Source organism: Vespa crabro, chromosome 13 (genome assembly GCF_910589235.1).
Source record: "Vespa crabro chromosome 13, iyVesCrab1.2, whole genome shotgun sequence".
Classification (NCBI taxonomy): domain Eukaryota; kingdom Metazoa; phylum Arthropoda; class Insecta; order Hymenoptera; family Vespidae; genus Vespa; species Vespa crabro.
In genome coordinates this window covers 4,589,788-4,607,480 of record NC_060967.1, presented here as the reverse complement: position 1 = coordinate 4,607,480, position 17,693 = coordinate 4,589,788, and the positions used below count along the sequence as shown (strand labels likewise).

Sequence of the window (17,693 nt, the reverse complement as noted above, 5' to 3'; positions counted from 1 at the left end):
ATAACGATAATAACTTTAATAAATATATTACTTTTTTTTTGATGGTCTGAGAATTTTACGCACTGACCTCGGGACCCTGCCCAATAGAAGAACCCTTCACCAATTGGGTCCCCTATTAAAGTCCCTGGAATGTCGGGCTCACCGTTGGAATAGGCACTACCGACTAAACACATATCTATCCTAGTAGCATTGTGAAACAATCCAGGCAACACCATGTGACTTTACATCAGGATGGCGCCGATGCATCATGCGCCTTAACTGGACTTCCTCTTCGGCTCTACGTGGCAGGAACCTGGAACAACGTTGGTGGCACGTCTATGGGCAGCCCATCTCCTTCCTCTCTTACGTAAAATTGCCCTCGTGTACCAGGCCACCTTGTTCTAATCCTTCAGCCCTCTCAGCTTTTTCTCGACAACGTTGTTCAGCGAGATGTCTCCGACGTCCTGCTCCAAGGTAAATCGTTCGGCGCTCCACCGGGTACATATGAAGAACGTGTGGTGAGCGTCGTCTTTGATCGAGTCCCCATAGTGGCAGTTGCCTTCTGCTACATTCCTCATTATTGCGAGGTAGGAGCGGAACAGGCCATGGCCTGTCAAGAATTGGGTAAGGAAGAAATCGACATCTTGCACCTCTCGATTTATCCAGTTATCTAGTCGACTGATGAGACGGGCAATCCATCTGCCCCTAGGTTCCTGCACCCATCTGCTGTTCCAGGCTTCGATGCAATTACACCAGGCGTTGTTTGATACCTCCTCCTTCCCCAGAATGGGCTTCTGCAGATGGACGAATTGTCTCTCTTTCACTAGTAGGTCAAACGGGATTACCCCGGCGACAACAATCACTGCGGGCTTTGAGACCGTGCGCTAGGAGCAAGCGATTCGGAGAGCGCCCCTCCTCTGTAACGTGGCTATGCGCTTGCGATATTTCTCATTTCGCAGTACCTCGGCCCATACTTCCGTGCCGTACAGCATCACTTCTTCGGCGGCAGGCATAAGTAGTCGCCTTATGCACGGTCGGGGACCGTTTACATTGGCCATGAGTCTGTCCAGCGTTGCTACTAATTTTGCCGCCTTTTCTGCTGCCATCATTATATGCTCTCCGTAATTGAGTTTGCAATCGAGCATTACTCCTAGGTACTTGACAGCTGAATTAATCTGGAACACCGCGTTTCCCACGGTGAAGCTGCGCAAGGTGTTGATGCGCTACTAACGAAGGTTAGTAGCACGATTTCTGTGTTCTGGTCTGTTAAGGATAGCCCGTGTTCTTTCATCCAGGAGATAACTTTGCGCATGACCTGGTTGAGCAGCAGCTCCTTGTCTCTTACAGTTATGACAACTACTATGTCATCTGCGTACCCAACCGAGAAATCAACATCAGGGACTGCCATACGTAGGATACCGTTGTAGAAAATATTCCATATATCCGGTCCCAGTATGGAGCCCTGTGTTGCCCCCGATATCAACTCCAAGCTTCTTGGACCATCACCAGTATAGTATTCTAGGAGGCGATCGATCAGATAATCCCCGAGAATTCGGAGTAGGTACCCCGGATCGTTGAAATTACGTTCGAGCGCTTCCATTGCCAAATCCCACCTGACGGAGTTGAAGGCATTTCTCATGTCTAAGTTATCCAGCAGGTACATAGGTCGAATAAGATGATTCCATCGCTCCGTCATTTCTGCGGCCGTGACAACATCCTGAACTGCGTGAATGGTGGAGAGGCCGGAACAAAATCCATATTGGCGTTCAGCAAGATCGCCCACTGCCCTCACGGCCGCAAGCAGCTGTGGCATATAATGCTTCTCCAGGAGGTTGCCAGACGTATCCAGCATAAATATAGACAGATAAATATAGATATAAAAATATGACGAAGTGGCATTTACTGGACTCTTGCCCTTGCTAATGAGCATAAGCCTCGTTTTCTTACACAGAGCGGGGAAGATGTCCACCCTGAGGTACATGTAATACATGGTTAGCAAGGTTGACTCTGCGCGACGGCTTTCATTACTTCCGCTGGAAGGCCGTCTGGTCCTGGAGCTCTCTCGTTCTGCATGGAAGATGCGGCCCTGAGTAGCTCCCCTCCGTAAACTATGGCGCCTCGGTTATGCCAGGCGCAGCCTTGCTAATCGCTCTCTTCGGCTGTGAGGGGAATGGAGTATGCACTATGTATACCAACGTTCTCTCGTCCTGAGGGATTCCTTGCGTTCGATTCCCCAGCTTGCAAGTGACGATCTGGTACTCTAATCCCCACGGATTCTTCTCCACATCCAGGCACAGCTCCTTCCAGCATCATCATTAACTGAGCTTGATGGTCCTCTTCAAAACTTTTTTGGCCGCTTAATACTCTGCAGGCAAGAGAGCAGCCTCGAGGTCACGTCACTTCGCTCGTAGTGCTAAGCCCTTGATATCGCCAGGTGCTTCTTAAGTTCATTAACGTTATTGGAGCACAAGTAGCAAGAAGGGTCGCTGACCTTGCAGTTTTTGATCTTGTGCCCCGTGCTGCCGCAGAAATAGGAAAACTAACTGCGATCGGGGCTCTTGCACGAGGCGTTATAGTGACCACAGTCGAGACAGCGGTAACATCGCCTCACTTCCGCTCTTCGCCTGACCCTGCAGCTGACAAAGCCGACCAGCATTCGGTCGGCCTTTAAAATATTTGCTGCTGCTTCCTCCTCTATTCTGAAAAGGGCCAGGCGTTGTTGTCTCGCGATGGGTTCGTCATTTAATCCTCGAGTTACCCCGCGCAGCCTGCCTAGGTCCTCTTTAGGACACTCCACGATTTCTAATAAATATTTGCAATAACAATATTTTTGGTAATAGGGATAATGACGATAATAGCGATAGTTGTAACGATAATAATAATAGTGATAATAACGAGAATAATAATAATAACGATTATAAAGATTAAAACGATAATAATAACGATTAAAACGATAATAACGATCATAATGCTAACAATATCTATAATAACGATAATAACGTTATCAACGATAATAATAATAATATTAATAATAGTTGCGATAACTGCGACTATATTACTAATATCTTTACTATCGTTATTATTATAATCGTTATTATCGTCATTATCGTTATTATTATTATAATAATTGCCGTTATTTACTTTTTTTTAGTTAAGTTCGTTCTTATCGTTATAATCCTTATTATCGATATATAGTTATTATAATTATCGTTATTATCGTTATCATCGATATTATTGTTAATAGTATTATATTACTTGTCGTTATTATCGATATTATTGTTATAATTATTATCGTGATTAACGTTATTATCACTATTATCGTTATTATTATTATTATCATTATTGTTATTATCGATATTATCTTAATTATCATTATTATCCTTGTTATTATTATTATTATTATTTATAATTATAATAATAAAAATAATAATATAATTAATATTGATAATATTAACTCCGATAATAATATAAATAACGATAATAACGATTACGACGATAATAACGATTAATACATTAATAGCAATAACAACGAAAATAATGATTATAACGATAATGACGATAATTACCATAATTACGGTGAAAACGATAATAACTATAATCATAATAATAACGATAATAAAGTTAATAAAAAGAATAATAAAAGTAATACTATTAAAAACAATTATAACTTTAATAACGATAACAACAACGATAATTATCATAATAACGATAATAACGATAATAACGATAATAATAACAATACTTATAATAATAAAGAAAAAACCGATAATATTAATAATAGCGATAATAACGTAAACAACGATAACAACGATAGTAATGATAATGACGATAATAACGATAAGAACGGAAGTAATGATAATAATGTTCATGACGATAATAACGGTAATAATAGCGATATAATAAATTATAACGTTAATAAGGGAAATAAAGATAACTATAACATTAGTGATAATGACGATAATAATAATAATAACGATAATAACGATAGCAACCATAATAAAAGCGATAAAAACGATTATATCAGTAATAATAAACATCATAACAGTAATAACTGTTATCATGACGATAATAAAGATAATACCGATATTAAAAACAATAACGATAATAACGATATTAATGATAATAATAGCAATAATAATAATAATAATTATATTTGGAACGATAATAATATTATTACGGATAACATCGATAATAACGATAATAAAGTTAATGACGATAATAACCATAATAAATTTAATGATAATGATAATAACAATAATAACGGTTATATCGAAATTAACGATAATAATTTAGATATTAAAAATAATAATGGTAATTCCGATAATAAAGGTAATAATTGTAATAAAATTAGTTACGATAATAATAATGATAATAATAAACATAACGATAATAACGATAATAACGATAATAATAACGATAATTATAGTAACAAAAGTAATAATAATAATAATAATAGAAATAATAATAATATCGATAATAAATAAAATAACGATAATAATAACGATAGTTACAATAATAATAATAGTAGTAATAATAATGATAATTATAAAAATAACGGTAATAATAACTATAATAATAATAGTAACGATTAGAACGACAAAAATAATAATAACGAAAATAAGGATAATAACGATAATATCGATATTAACGATAATAGCGATGGCTCTGATGTACCGAGCCACTTTGTTCCACTTCCCCAGAACTCGGAGCATTTTTTTGACAACGTTGTCTGGCGAGATTTTTCCGTGGTCTTGCTCCAAGGAGAGTCGTTCGACGCTCCTCCAGACACATTTGAAGAACATGTGGTAGGCGCCGTCGACGGTAGAGTCACCATAGGGGCAGTTGTCATTTACAACCTTCCTCATTTTTCCGAGGTAGGAGCAGAACAGACCATGCACTATCAAAAATTGTGTGATGTAGAAGTCTATCTCCCCCGCCTCCCGGTTGAGCCAGCTGTCTACCCGACTGATGAGTCTGGCCGTCCATCTGCCCCTAGGCTCCTGTTCCCATCTGTTTTGCCAGTTCTCGATGCAGATAGATCTGGTGAGTCTTGATGCCTCCTCCTATTCCAAAACGGGCCTTTGCTGGTGGACGAATTGTCTCTCCTGGGCTAGTAGATCGATCGGGACGACTAGCATCGCGGGCTCAGAGAACATGCGGTAGAAGCACGCGATTCGGAAAGCGCTCCTCCTCTGTACCGCGGCTATGCGATTGCGGGATTTCTCGTGTCGGCGCGCCTCAGCCCAAACTTTCGCGCCTTACAGCATCACTGCTTAGGCACATCAAATCATTAGTCGCTTTATGCACGGGCGATCGCCATAACTGTGTCGAGCGAGGCTACTACTTTTTCCACCTTGTCTGCTGCCCTAATTATGTGCTATCCAAAATTGAGCTTTTTGTAGAGCATTCTACCTAAGTATTTGATAGCCGACTTTAGCCTGGACTGCCGCGTCTCCTACGATGAAGATGCGCAAGGTGTTGATGCGCTTCTTCGTAAGTAGCACGATCTCTGTCTTCTGAGCTGCTAGAGATAGCCCGTGTTCTTCCATCCAGGAGATGACTCGGCGCATGACTTTGTTGAGCAGCAGCTGATAATAGTCCGTGTCTCTTGTTGTTATGATAACTGCAATGTCCTTTGCGTACCCAACAAGAAAAGCCCCATAAGGGAATGTCATACGTAGGATACCGCCGTAGGAAATATTCCAGATATCTGGTACCAGTATGGAGCAATGGGCTGCCCCCAATGACAACTCCAAGCTTCTCGGAACATCGCCAGTATCGTATTCTAGGAAGCGCTCGTTTAGTTCGTCCCCGAGAATTTGGAGTAGGTACTCCGGGACACCGAATTTACGTTCGAGCGCTTCCATTGCCATGTCCCACCAGACAGAGTTGAAGGCATTTCTCACGTCTAAGGTGGACAGCAAGAACAAAGGGCGATATAGATGATATAATAACGGTAATAATGATAGTAACTATAATAAAGAACATAACGATAATAATAATAAAAAGAATAATAACAATAATATCGACAATAATAAAAAATAATAATAATGATAATAGCGATAATTATAACGATAATCATAAAATTAATAAAAATAATAATAATTATAATAATAACGATAATAATAGAAATAACGATAAAAAACATAAAAATGATAATAAGTAATTAACGATAATAACGACAATAACGCTAATAACGATAATATTAACGATAATAATGATAATGACGTTCATAACACTAACATTAACGATAGTAACGATAATAATAATAGTAGCGGTATGTGTAAAAATAAGAATGACAATAATAATAATAGTAAAAATAATCTGATAATAATAATTACTATAATCATATAAATAACGATAACAATAATAATAAAGATAATAACGATTAAAACGATAATAACGATTAAACGATAATAACGATAATAATGTTAATAACGATAATAAAGTTAATATTCAAAACAACTATAGTAATGACAATAATGATAATGAAAGTAATAACGATATTAATAATAATAATAATAATAATAATAATGATAATTACGGAAGTAATAAAAATACCAACGAAGAAACGGTAACAGAAACGATAATAACGATAATAACGATAATAGCAATAATAATAATAATTATAATAATAACGAGAATAACGATAATAATAAGAATAATACCGGTAATAACGAAAAAACGGTATTACTAAAATAATAGCGTTAATAACAATAATCAAATTTATAATAATAAAAATAATGATAATATAATAAATAAAGATACTAAAGATAATACCGATTATAATGATAAAAACGACATAAATAAGGATGACGATAATAAGTATGATAAATACAATAAGATTATTAACGGTCATAATAATAATAATAACGTTTATGAAGATAATAACGATAATAACGATAATAACAATAATAATAATATTAATAATAATTATTATAAATTTAATAATAATAATAATATTAATAACTATAATAATATTATTTAAGGTAACTACCATAACAACGATAATAACGATAATAACGTTAATAATAACAATAATAATAATAATAACGATAATAACGATTAAAACGATAATAATAACGATAATAACTAGAAAAATAATGATAGAAACGCTAATAACCTTAATAACGTTAATAACAATAATTACTTTATTAATATAATATATACGATTACATCGATAATAACGATAATAATATCGATAATTATAATAATAATGGTAATAACGATAAAAATAGGGATAATTAAAAAAAAATAAAGATATAAAATAATTATAATATCCTTACTAATAACAATAACGATAATAGCGATAATAAAGATAATAACGTTAATACCGTTAATAATGATATTAATCGTAATAGCGATATGGACGATAATAGCAATAATAGTAGCGATAATATATATAATAAAGATAAAAACGGTAATAACGATAATATAAATAATAACGATTATAAAGATTAAAACGATAACAAGAACGATTATAACGATAATAACGATAATAACTTTAATAATAACGATATTAACGATGATTATAATAACTATGATTATAATACAAGTAACGAAAATAGTAATATTAACGATAATAACGATTAAGACGATAATAAAGATTATAATACCAATAATAATAATAATAATAACAATAATAACGATAAAAGAGATATTTACGTTAATAACGTTACAAAGAATAAAAAAAATAATAATAATAATAATGATAATAATAACGGTAATAATAAAATTAACGAAAATAACGATAATATCGATAATAGCGATAATAACGTCGATAACGATGACAACGTTAGTAATGATAATACGGTAAAAATAACGATAATAACAATAATAATAACGACTATAATAATAACGATAATAACGATAATAACGATTGTAAAAACGATATTAATAACGATAATAATAGTAACAGTAGTTATGATAATAATAATAGTATTTATAACTATAACAGTTTTATTAACGGTAACAACGACAACAACGATAATAACGTTATTAAATAAAATAACCAAAATAAAGATATTAATATCGATAATAATAATAATAACATTTATATAGATATTAACAATAATAATATCGGTAATAATAATAATGACGGTAATGACAATAATAGAGATAATAACGGTAATAAATTTAATTATGATAACAATAACGATGATAATAAATATAATGATAATAAAGAAAATAGCGTTAAAACAATATTAATACCGATAATAACAATAAACACAATAAAAATAAAAATAAAGCTAATAAGGATAGTAGCCACGATAGCGTTATTAAGGATAATAATTATAATAATAACGATTATAACGATAATAACGATTGTAGTAACGATAGTTAAAATAATAACGAGAATAACGAAAATAATAACGATAATAATATTAATAATATTAACAATGATAATAACGATAATTTCAATAATAACAATAATAACGATATTAACGATTATAGCAGTAAAAATAAACATAATAGTAGAAGTAACGGTAATAACGACAATAACGGTAATAATAAAGATAATAACGATAGTAAGATTAATAACGAAAATAATAAGTATAATAATTATAGTTATAATAATAACGATAATAATGATAATAATGATAATAATAACGATAAGATCGATAATAATAAGAATTATAACGATAATAACGATAATAATAATAATGAGGATAATAACGATCATGAAGTTAATAAAGATAATAATGACGATATTTATGATAATAATAATAATAATAATAATAATAAAATAGTAATAATAATAAGAACGATAATTATAAAAATAACAATAACAATATCGATGTATATAATATTAATAATAATAGCAATAATAGCGATAATTATAAAAACAACAGTAATAATAACGATAATATTAATAGTAACCATAACAATGAAAATAAAATAATAAGAAAAATAATAACGAAAATAAAGATAATAACTATAATAACGATTACAAAAGTAATAACGATAATAATAGCGATAATAATAAAAATAACGATAATAAAGAAAGCTTTAATATCAAAGATAATAGAAATAATAAAAATAATAATAATTGTAATATTGAAGATAATAATAGATATATAGATAACAATAACAATAAGAGTAATAGTCACGATAAAAGCGACAAAAAACACGATAAGAATAATAATAACGATAATAAAGGCGATAATAACGTTATTAACAGTAATAACGATAATAATAAAAATAACTATAATAACAATAATAATAAAGATAATTAGGATAATAACGATAATAAAGATAATAATTACGTTAATAACGATTATAACAGTAAAAGCTTTAAAAATAAAGATAATAACAAAAATAACGATGAAATAGAAAATTACGATAATAACGATAATATCCTTAACGAACGTTAATAATAAAGTTAATAATAATAGTAGCACTAAGTGCGGCATTAATGATGATAAAAATAATAATAATAATAATAATTATGATAATAATAATTACGAAAATAATAAAAATAGCAATAATGATAATATTAAAAATAATAACGATTATAACGATAATAATAAAGATAATAGACATAATAACGATAATAACGAAATTAATAACGATAAAAATAATAATAACTACAATAAGATAATATCAACGAAAAAAACGATAATTACGTTAATAGCGATAATAACGTTAAAAACGATAATAACGATAATAATAAGGATAATAATAATAACAATAACGATTATAACGATAATGACGATTGTAATAACGATAGTGAAAATAATAACGAGAATAACGATATTTATAACGGTAATAATAATAATAATGTAAATAACGATAACAACGATAATTACAATAAAAACAATAATAACTATAATGACGATAATAATATTAACCATAATAACGATAATAACGATAATAAAGAGTATAATAACAATAATAATATTAATAACGATTATAATGTTAATAACGACAACAATAACGTTAAAAATAATAATAACGATAATAATAATAATAATAACGATAATAAAAATGGAGAATAATAACAATAACAATAATAAAATTGATAATAACGATAAAGCGATAATAATTATGATAATAATAATAGTGACGATCATAAGAATAATAACGGTAATAATAACGATAATAACGATAACAACGATAACAACGATAACAGTAACGTTATTAAAGTTAATGACAGTAATATTAAAGAAAATAATAAAATTAACGATATTAACGATAATTTCGATAATATTAACGATAATGGTAATAACACTAAAATATAATAGTAATATTAAAAACGATAATAATAATAACGATAATAAAGATATTAACGATTATAATGTTAATATCTCTAATAAGAACGATAATAGTAATAGTAACGGTAACTGCGACAATAATAACTAAAGTAATAATAATAATTAGAATAATAATAATAATTATAATAATAATAATAACAATAAAGCTTTAATATGATAATTACGATAATAACGTTATTAACGATAACAATAATTATAAAGATAATAAAGAGAATTATAATATTAATATATTATTGTATTTATTAATAGTATTAGCTATATTAATAGTATTAGCGATAGCAACTATAATAACTTTAATAGTGATTATTCGATAATATAGGAAATAATGTATATTACTGTAATGATAACGATAATAATAAAATAACGATAATAAGGATGATAAATATTTTACCCAATATAACTTTAATAACGATAAAAATAGTAATAACAATTACAACGAAAATTATAACGATAATAATAATAATAATATTAATAACGAAAATAAAAGATATAAACATAATAAACATAATATCGATAATAACGATAATAACTTTAATAACGGTAACAAGGATAAAAATAACTATATTAATAATAATAACTGTAATAACGATAATAACGATAATAATAACGATAATAACGATAATATCGATAATAACGATAATAACGATAATAAATATAATAATAATAATAGAAATAGATACAATAACAATAATATTTATAACGATAATAATAATACTAACGATAAAAAAAATAATATTGATAATAATAATAACCATAATAGTAAAAATAAAAATAATAACGATTATAACGATATTAACAACGATAATAAAAATAATAACGGTAATAAAGTTGATAACGATAATAATGGTAATAAAAATAATAACAATTATAACCGTAATAAATAAAATACCGTTAATAACTATAATAACGACAATAGTAATGATAATAACGATAATAAGGTTAATAAATATAATCATAACGATGATTATAACGATAATAACGATAATTACGATGATTATGGTTATAAGGAAAATACGATTAAAATCACGACCATAACGATAATAACTACTAATAACGATACTAATAACGACAATAATAATAGTATTCAAAACAGTGAAGAAAATAACGATAATTATAACTGTAATAATAATAATAATAATAATAATAATAATAATAATAATAATAATAATAATAATAATAATAATAATAATAATAATAATAATAATAAATATAATAATAATTATAATAATAATAATACTAATACTAATAATAATAATAATAATAATTATAATAATAATAATAATAATAATAATAATCATAATAATAATTTTTCTTTTGATGGTCTGAAAATACCATACTTTAGGCACTAACTCAGAGACCCCGTCCGCCATAGGGACACTTTGGGTCCACCACTTAAGTCCATGAAGTGTAGCGCTCATCGTTGGAATAGGCACTACCGAGTAAACTCACATCAAACCTAGTGGCATAGTAAAACTATCCCGACACCGCCAAGTGGAATTATTTCGGGATGGCGTCATTGCTTCAGGTCCCTATACGGGACTCTACCTTCTGTTCTACGGGACAGGAGACTGGAGCAACGTTGGCGGCGCATCTATGGGCCGAACATCTTAATCTTTTCACTTTGCAAGATGTTCCTGACATACCATGCCATCTTGTTCCACTTCTCCTGGACTCGAAGCATTTTCTCGACAACGTTGCCCGGAGAGATTACTCCGAGGTCTTGCTCCAAGGCGAGACGTTCGTCGCTCCAACGGGCATATTTGAAGAATGTGTGGTAGGCGTCGTTGAAGGTCGAGTCGCCATTGGGACAGTTACCGTCTGCTACATTCCCCATTTCTGCAAGATAGGAGCAGAAGAGTCCATGCCCTGTCAAGAAATGGGTGAGAAGTCGATCTCCCCAGCCTCCCGGTTTAGCCAGCTGTCTAGCAGACTGATGAGTCGGATGGTCAACTGTCCCTAGGCTCCTGTTCCCATCTGCTTTGCTAGGTCTTGAAATTGCTAGACCTGGCGAACCTTGTTGCCTCTTCCTTTCCCAGAAAGGGCATTTGTTGGTGGACACCTGAGGCAAATGTTGTACATCTTTAGCAAGAGCTCAGAGTGACTCTGCGCGTCGGTTTTAATTATTTCCAATGGAAGACCGTCAGGGCCTAGAGATTTCTTATTCCGCATAGAATGTGAAAATATGCGGCTCTTATTCTGTAAATTGTGACGCTTCGATTATGCCAGGCGCAGCCCTGCTAATTTCTCCCTTCGGCTGTGAGGGGAATAGAGTATGCACAATGTATTCCAACGTCCTCGCATCCTGAGGGATCCCTTGCGTACGAGTCACCAGCTTTCGAGTGACGATCTGGTACCCTAATCCTCACGGAACCCGATCGACATTCTGGCACAGCTCCTTCCAGATCCGACGTTGACTGACCTTGATGGCCCTCTTCAAAGATTTTTGGCCGCTTGATACTCTGCAACCAAGGGAGCAGAGTCGAGGTCGCGTCCCTTCGCTCGTTGTGCTAAACGGCAAAACCTTAAGCACTTCTTACGAAGATCTGCGATCTCGCTCATCCAACAGTATGCAGGATGCCTCTGCCGTTTTGTTCTTTTTTTTGGCACCGATATCGCGCAAGCCTTTTGGATGAGCTGCATAGTAACTGCAGTAACCATCCTTGCTTGTGCAGGTGGCGTTAAACGCGCGGAAACAAATTGATGGTATCTCCAACCTTCATCTATGACCGAGGACATCCTCTCTCGATACATTCTTGCAATGGTCCACCGGTGGGAGGTCGTTCGACACTTATCACGGCTGGCCTCCCATCGTGTACATCGAATAGGATGTACTGATGTTCGCTCCCGGTACAATCCTCAATTTCCCGCCAGCCTGCGACTCTTGCCACAAGTTGTTCGTTGGTTAGAGGTACGTCCGGGATCGTCACTCTGTAGCCCTGCCTACGAAGGTTGGCGTCGATCATGTGTTGAGTACTGATAGCTATAGTCTCGACGCCACCTCCATGATTCGTCTTCCTCTGGAGTTCGGCCAGGCTTCCCCCCATTCGAAAGATTTGCCCTAGAGGTCTCCAAACACAATGAGATCGCCTTGAAATTCCCGGAACGCGTCTTCTAGATCGTCCAGGTTGGTCTGGATGTCGTCTTTCCGGACGTTCGGGGAGAGATATACGTTGAAATAAGTCGTGGAGTCTCATCCAATTGTAACCGCGTCCGTATCTTTGATCCGACAGATGTATTTGTCTGGTATCCGCGATCCAGATGGCCGCGGTGCCCAATTCGTGTACGTACCATCCTATTCTTGCTCTGTCCTGGTACTGTTCGCTGATTAAAACTATATTAGCATGTTTCTCGGAGCAGAGCTTGGTTAGAAGGTGGTGTGCCGCCCTGCTTCATTTAAGATTGCCCTGAAGTACTCTCATCCTTGTTTCTTCTTGTTGGCTGTTGCATGGGACCCCTAGAAAGCTTTGCAGGACCTTGATGCCGCTAGGTGCTTCTTAGGTACATTAACGTTATGGTGGCACAGGTAGTAAGAAGCCTCGCTGACCTTACAATTTTTGTTCTTATGCCCGCCGGAGAAATAGCAAAATTATCTGCGATCAGGGCCTTTGCACGAGGCACTATAGTGACCATAATCGAAACAGTGGTAGCATCGCCTCACTTCTGTTCTTCACCTGACCCTGCAGCTGACGAAGACTACCAGCACTCGGCCGGCCTTTGAAAGCTTCCTAGCTGCTTCTCCTTCTATTTTGACGAGGGCCAAGCGTTGTTGTCTCGCGTTGGGGTTAATCAATCTATCTTCAAGTTTCCGTACCCGCTAGTAATCTTGGCCCTACCGTAACCGGCCCTAACGTAAATGGCTTCGGTCCCTTATAGGGTACTGACATCAGGGCCAGATAAGTCCTCGTTTTTTAGGTTGGTTGTCCTCTGCCTAGCCTGGTCACGAAGGCGCTCTTCCAAGGAATGGAATGCTCCATTTCTCCCATAGAGAATTAATCGATCCCAAGTGGATCAATCCATCCCTTGGGTATCAATCGTCCCATTAGGGACCAAACCTTCCCTTGGGGAAATAATGTTAATAATAATAATGATACTAACGAGAATAACAATATTAATACAGATAATGATAATAATAAAAATAATAAAAATAATAACGACAATAACGATGATAACGTTAATAACTATAATAATATTATCGATAATAACGATAATACAGATAATAACGATATTAACGATAATAAAGTTAATTACGATAGTAATAATAATATTAAGAATTACGATAAAAACGATAATAACGATTATAACGATAATTATAATAATAATAAAAACAATAATAATAACAATAATAATAAGAATAGAAATAATAATAATAGTGATGATGATGATGATACTAATAGTAAAAATAAAAATAACGATACTAACTATAAATATAATAATAAAAATAATAAAGATAATAACGATATTAACGATTGTAATGCTAATGACGACAATAACGATAGTAACGGTAATAATGATATTAATAAAAATAACCGTATTAACTATAATAACGATAATTAAGGTAATAACGATAATAATAAAAATAAAATTAGTAATTATAATAATATCGATAGTAACAATAATAATGATAATAACGTTTTTAATAATAATAATAGCGATAATAACTTTAATAAATATAATAACAATAATAATTATAATAACGATAAGAACGATGATAACGATAATTTTTTTTGAAGGTCAGAGAATGCCAATCTTTTTGCACTAACCCAGGGACTCCGTCCGCCAGAGGAACCCTTCGCCATACTGTTCTCCAATTGAAGTACCAGGAGTGTCGGGCTTACCGTTGGACTAGGCACTACCTTCTAAACTCATATCCATCCTAGTGGCATAGTGAAACAATCCCGGCACCGTCATGAGGCATTACTTCGGAATGACCCACTTTATCAGGTCCCTTAACGGGACTCTCGGGTCGGCTTTTGTGGCAGGAACCTGGAGCAACGTTGTTGGCGCGTCTCCGCCCACCTCCTTTTTATTGCGAATGACTGCCCTGACGTACCTGGCCACCTTGTTGCACTCCTTCTGACCTCGGAGCATTTTCTCGATAACAGTCATAATAACGGTAATAAAACAAAAATAATTACGATATTAATAACGTCGATTTTAACGATAATGATAATAATAGCACCGGTAATAATAACGATGATAATGACAATAACAATAACAATAAAGATAAGAATAATAATATAGATAAAAATAACGATATTAATAGCGATAATAATAATGATAATATTAATAAAAATGGCGAAAAAAATATCGGTGATAATAATAGTAATAATAACGAGAATAATAACGATAAAAATAATCATTAAAATCATAATAATATTCATAATAATCAAATAATCATTTTAATAAACATTATAATCCTTTTAAAAATCATAATAATCAAAACTATCGTAATAACATATAATTATGATAATAATAATAATGATGTTCCTACTTATAATAATATTTACTATAATACTAATAATAATAATCATAATAATCATAATAGTTTTCATAATAAATATAATATAAATTTTTATAATCATAAAAATTAGGATAATAATCGTATTAATAATAATAATAAAAATAATAATTATAATAATAATCATAATAATTACAATAATCATAATTATCATAATTAATATGACATTCATATTAATAATAATAAGAATAATAATAATCATAATAAATATAATAATACTAATAATACTCATAATAAGCATAATCTTAATCATAATTATCATTATTAGAATCACAATGATTTTATTCAGCGTAATAATGCTGATAATAATCATAGTAATAATCTATTTATCATATTAATCATAGTAATATTCAAATATTCATTGCAAGCAAAATAATAATCATACTAACAATCATAAGAAATATAATAAAAATCATAATAATCATAATAATCATAATAATAATGAACATAATCATAATAATAATAATCATAATAATATTCAAATTATTCATAATAATCTTAATAATAATCATAATAAATAAAATAATTAAAATAGTATTTATAATAATCGTAATCATCTTCATAAATACAATAATAATATTCATAATGATTTTAATAATTGTAATAAATCTGATAATTATTGAAATAATAATCATAATCATAATCATAATAACAATATTATTAATAATATAATCATAATAAATATATTTATAATAATTATAAAAATAATAATCATAATACACATAATAATAGTAAGAATAATCATTATGTGCAAAATAAAACTAATAATTATCATATGACCATAGTAATATTTATAATAATAGTAATTATCATGATAATCATAATAATAATCATTAAAAAAAAATTGTCTATAATAATGCACATGAGAATAATAATAGTCTTAAAAATTATAATAATCACAATAAAATTCATAATTACAACTAAAGAACTATAAATATTATAATATTTTTTATAAAAACCATAATAATCATAATAATCAAAGTAATAATCATAAAAATATTGATAATAATAATAATCTGAATAATAACAATAACCATGGTAATAATCATAATAATCATGCTAATGTTGAAAAAAAATCATAATTATTGCCATGAAAAATAAAATAACCGTAATAATCTCAATAAGAATAGTAATAGCCATATTAATTTTAATAATAAACATAATATCCTTAATAAATATAATAATAATCATTATAATTATAAAAATAATCATAATAGACATAATAATAATTTTAATATCTACAATAATCATAATAATATTCATAATAACCATAGAAATCCTAATAATCATATTAATAATCTTAATAACTATAATATTCATAACTATATTAATAATCTTAAAAATCATAATATTGTTCAAAGAAATAATAGTAATAATCCTAAGAAACATACTACTTATCATAATAATTATAATAATCACTATAAAAATAATATAAATCATTATAATCATATTAATAACCATGAAAACAATAATCATAATACTAGTCGTAATAAAGATAATAGATGCAAAAAACATAATAATTTTAATAATAATCTTAATACACTTAATAATCATAATAATAACCATTATAAACACAATTGTAATATTAAAAATAATAATTAGAATCATAATCTTAATTATAAGCATAATAATCGTAACAAATATAAGAACAAATGTAAAAAATCGTAAAACATATGCATAAAAATCGTCATGCTAACCAAGATATTAATCATAATAATAATCATAATAAACATAATTATAATAAAAATCATAATAATGTAAATAATGACAATAATTATCATAAAGATCATAATAATCATAATAATGCTAATAATAAAATAAAATAATGCTAATAAAAAAAATAATTATATTGGAATCAAAGTTTTTAACATTGTTTCATATCGTACATAATATTTTTCGCTCATATACGCGCATCGTCGAAT

General features: G+C 30.6%; 1 protein-coding gene across 1 annotated transcript; it reads right to left on the bottom strand.

Moving 5' to 3' along the window:
* Window positions 1-380: 380 nt before the first annotated feature.
* On the bottom strand, window positions 381-1,124 carry LOC124428807. Its single transcript, XM_046973311.1, has 2 exons — window positions 942-1,124; window positions 381-863 (listed from the first exon to the last, which is right to left on the bottom strand). Exons 1-2 carry the CDS (start codon window positions 1,122-1,124, stop codon window positions 381-383), a joined length of 666 nt encoding a protein of 221 aa, XP_046829267.1.
* Window positions 1,125-17,693: the final 16,569 nt, after the last annotated feature.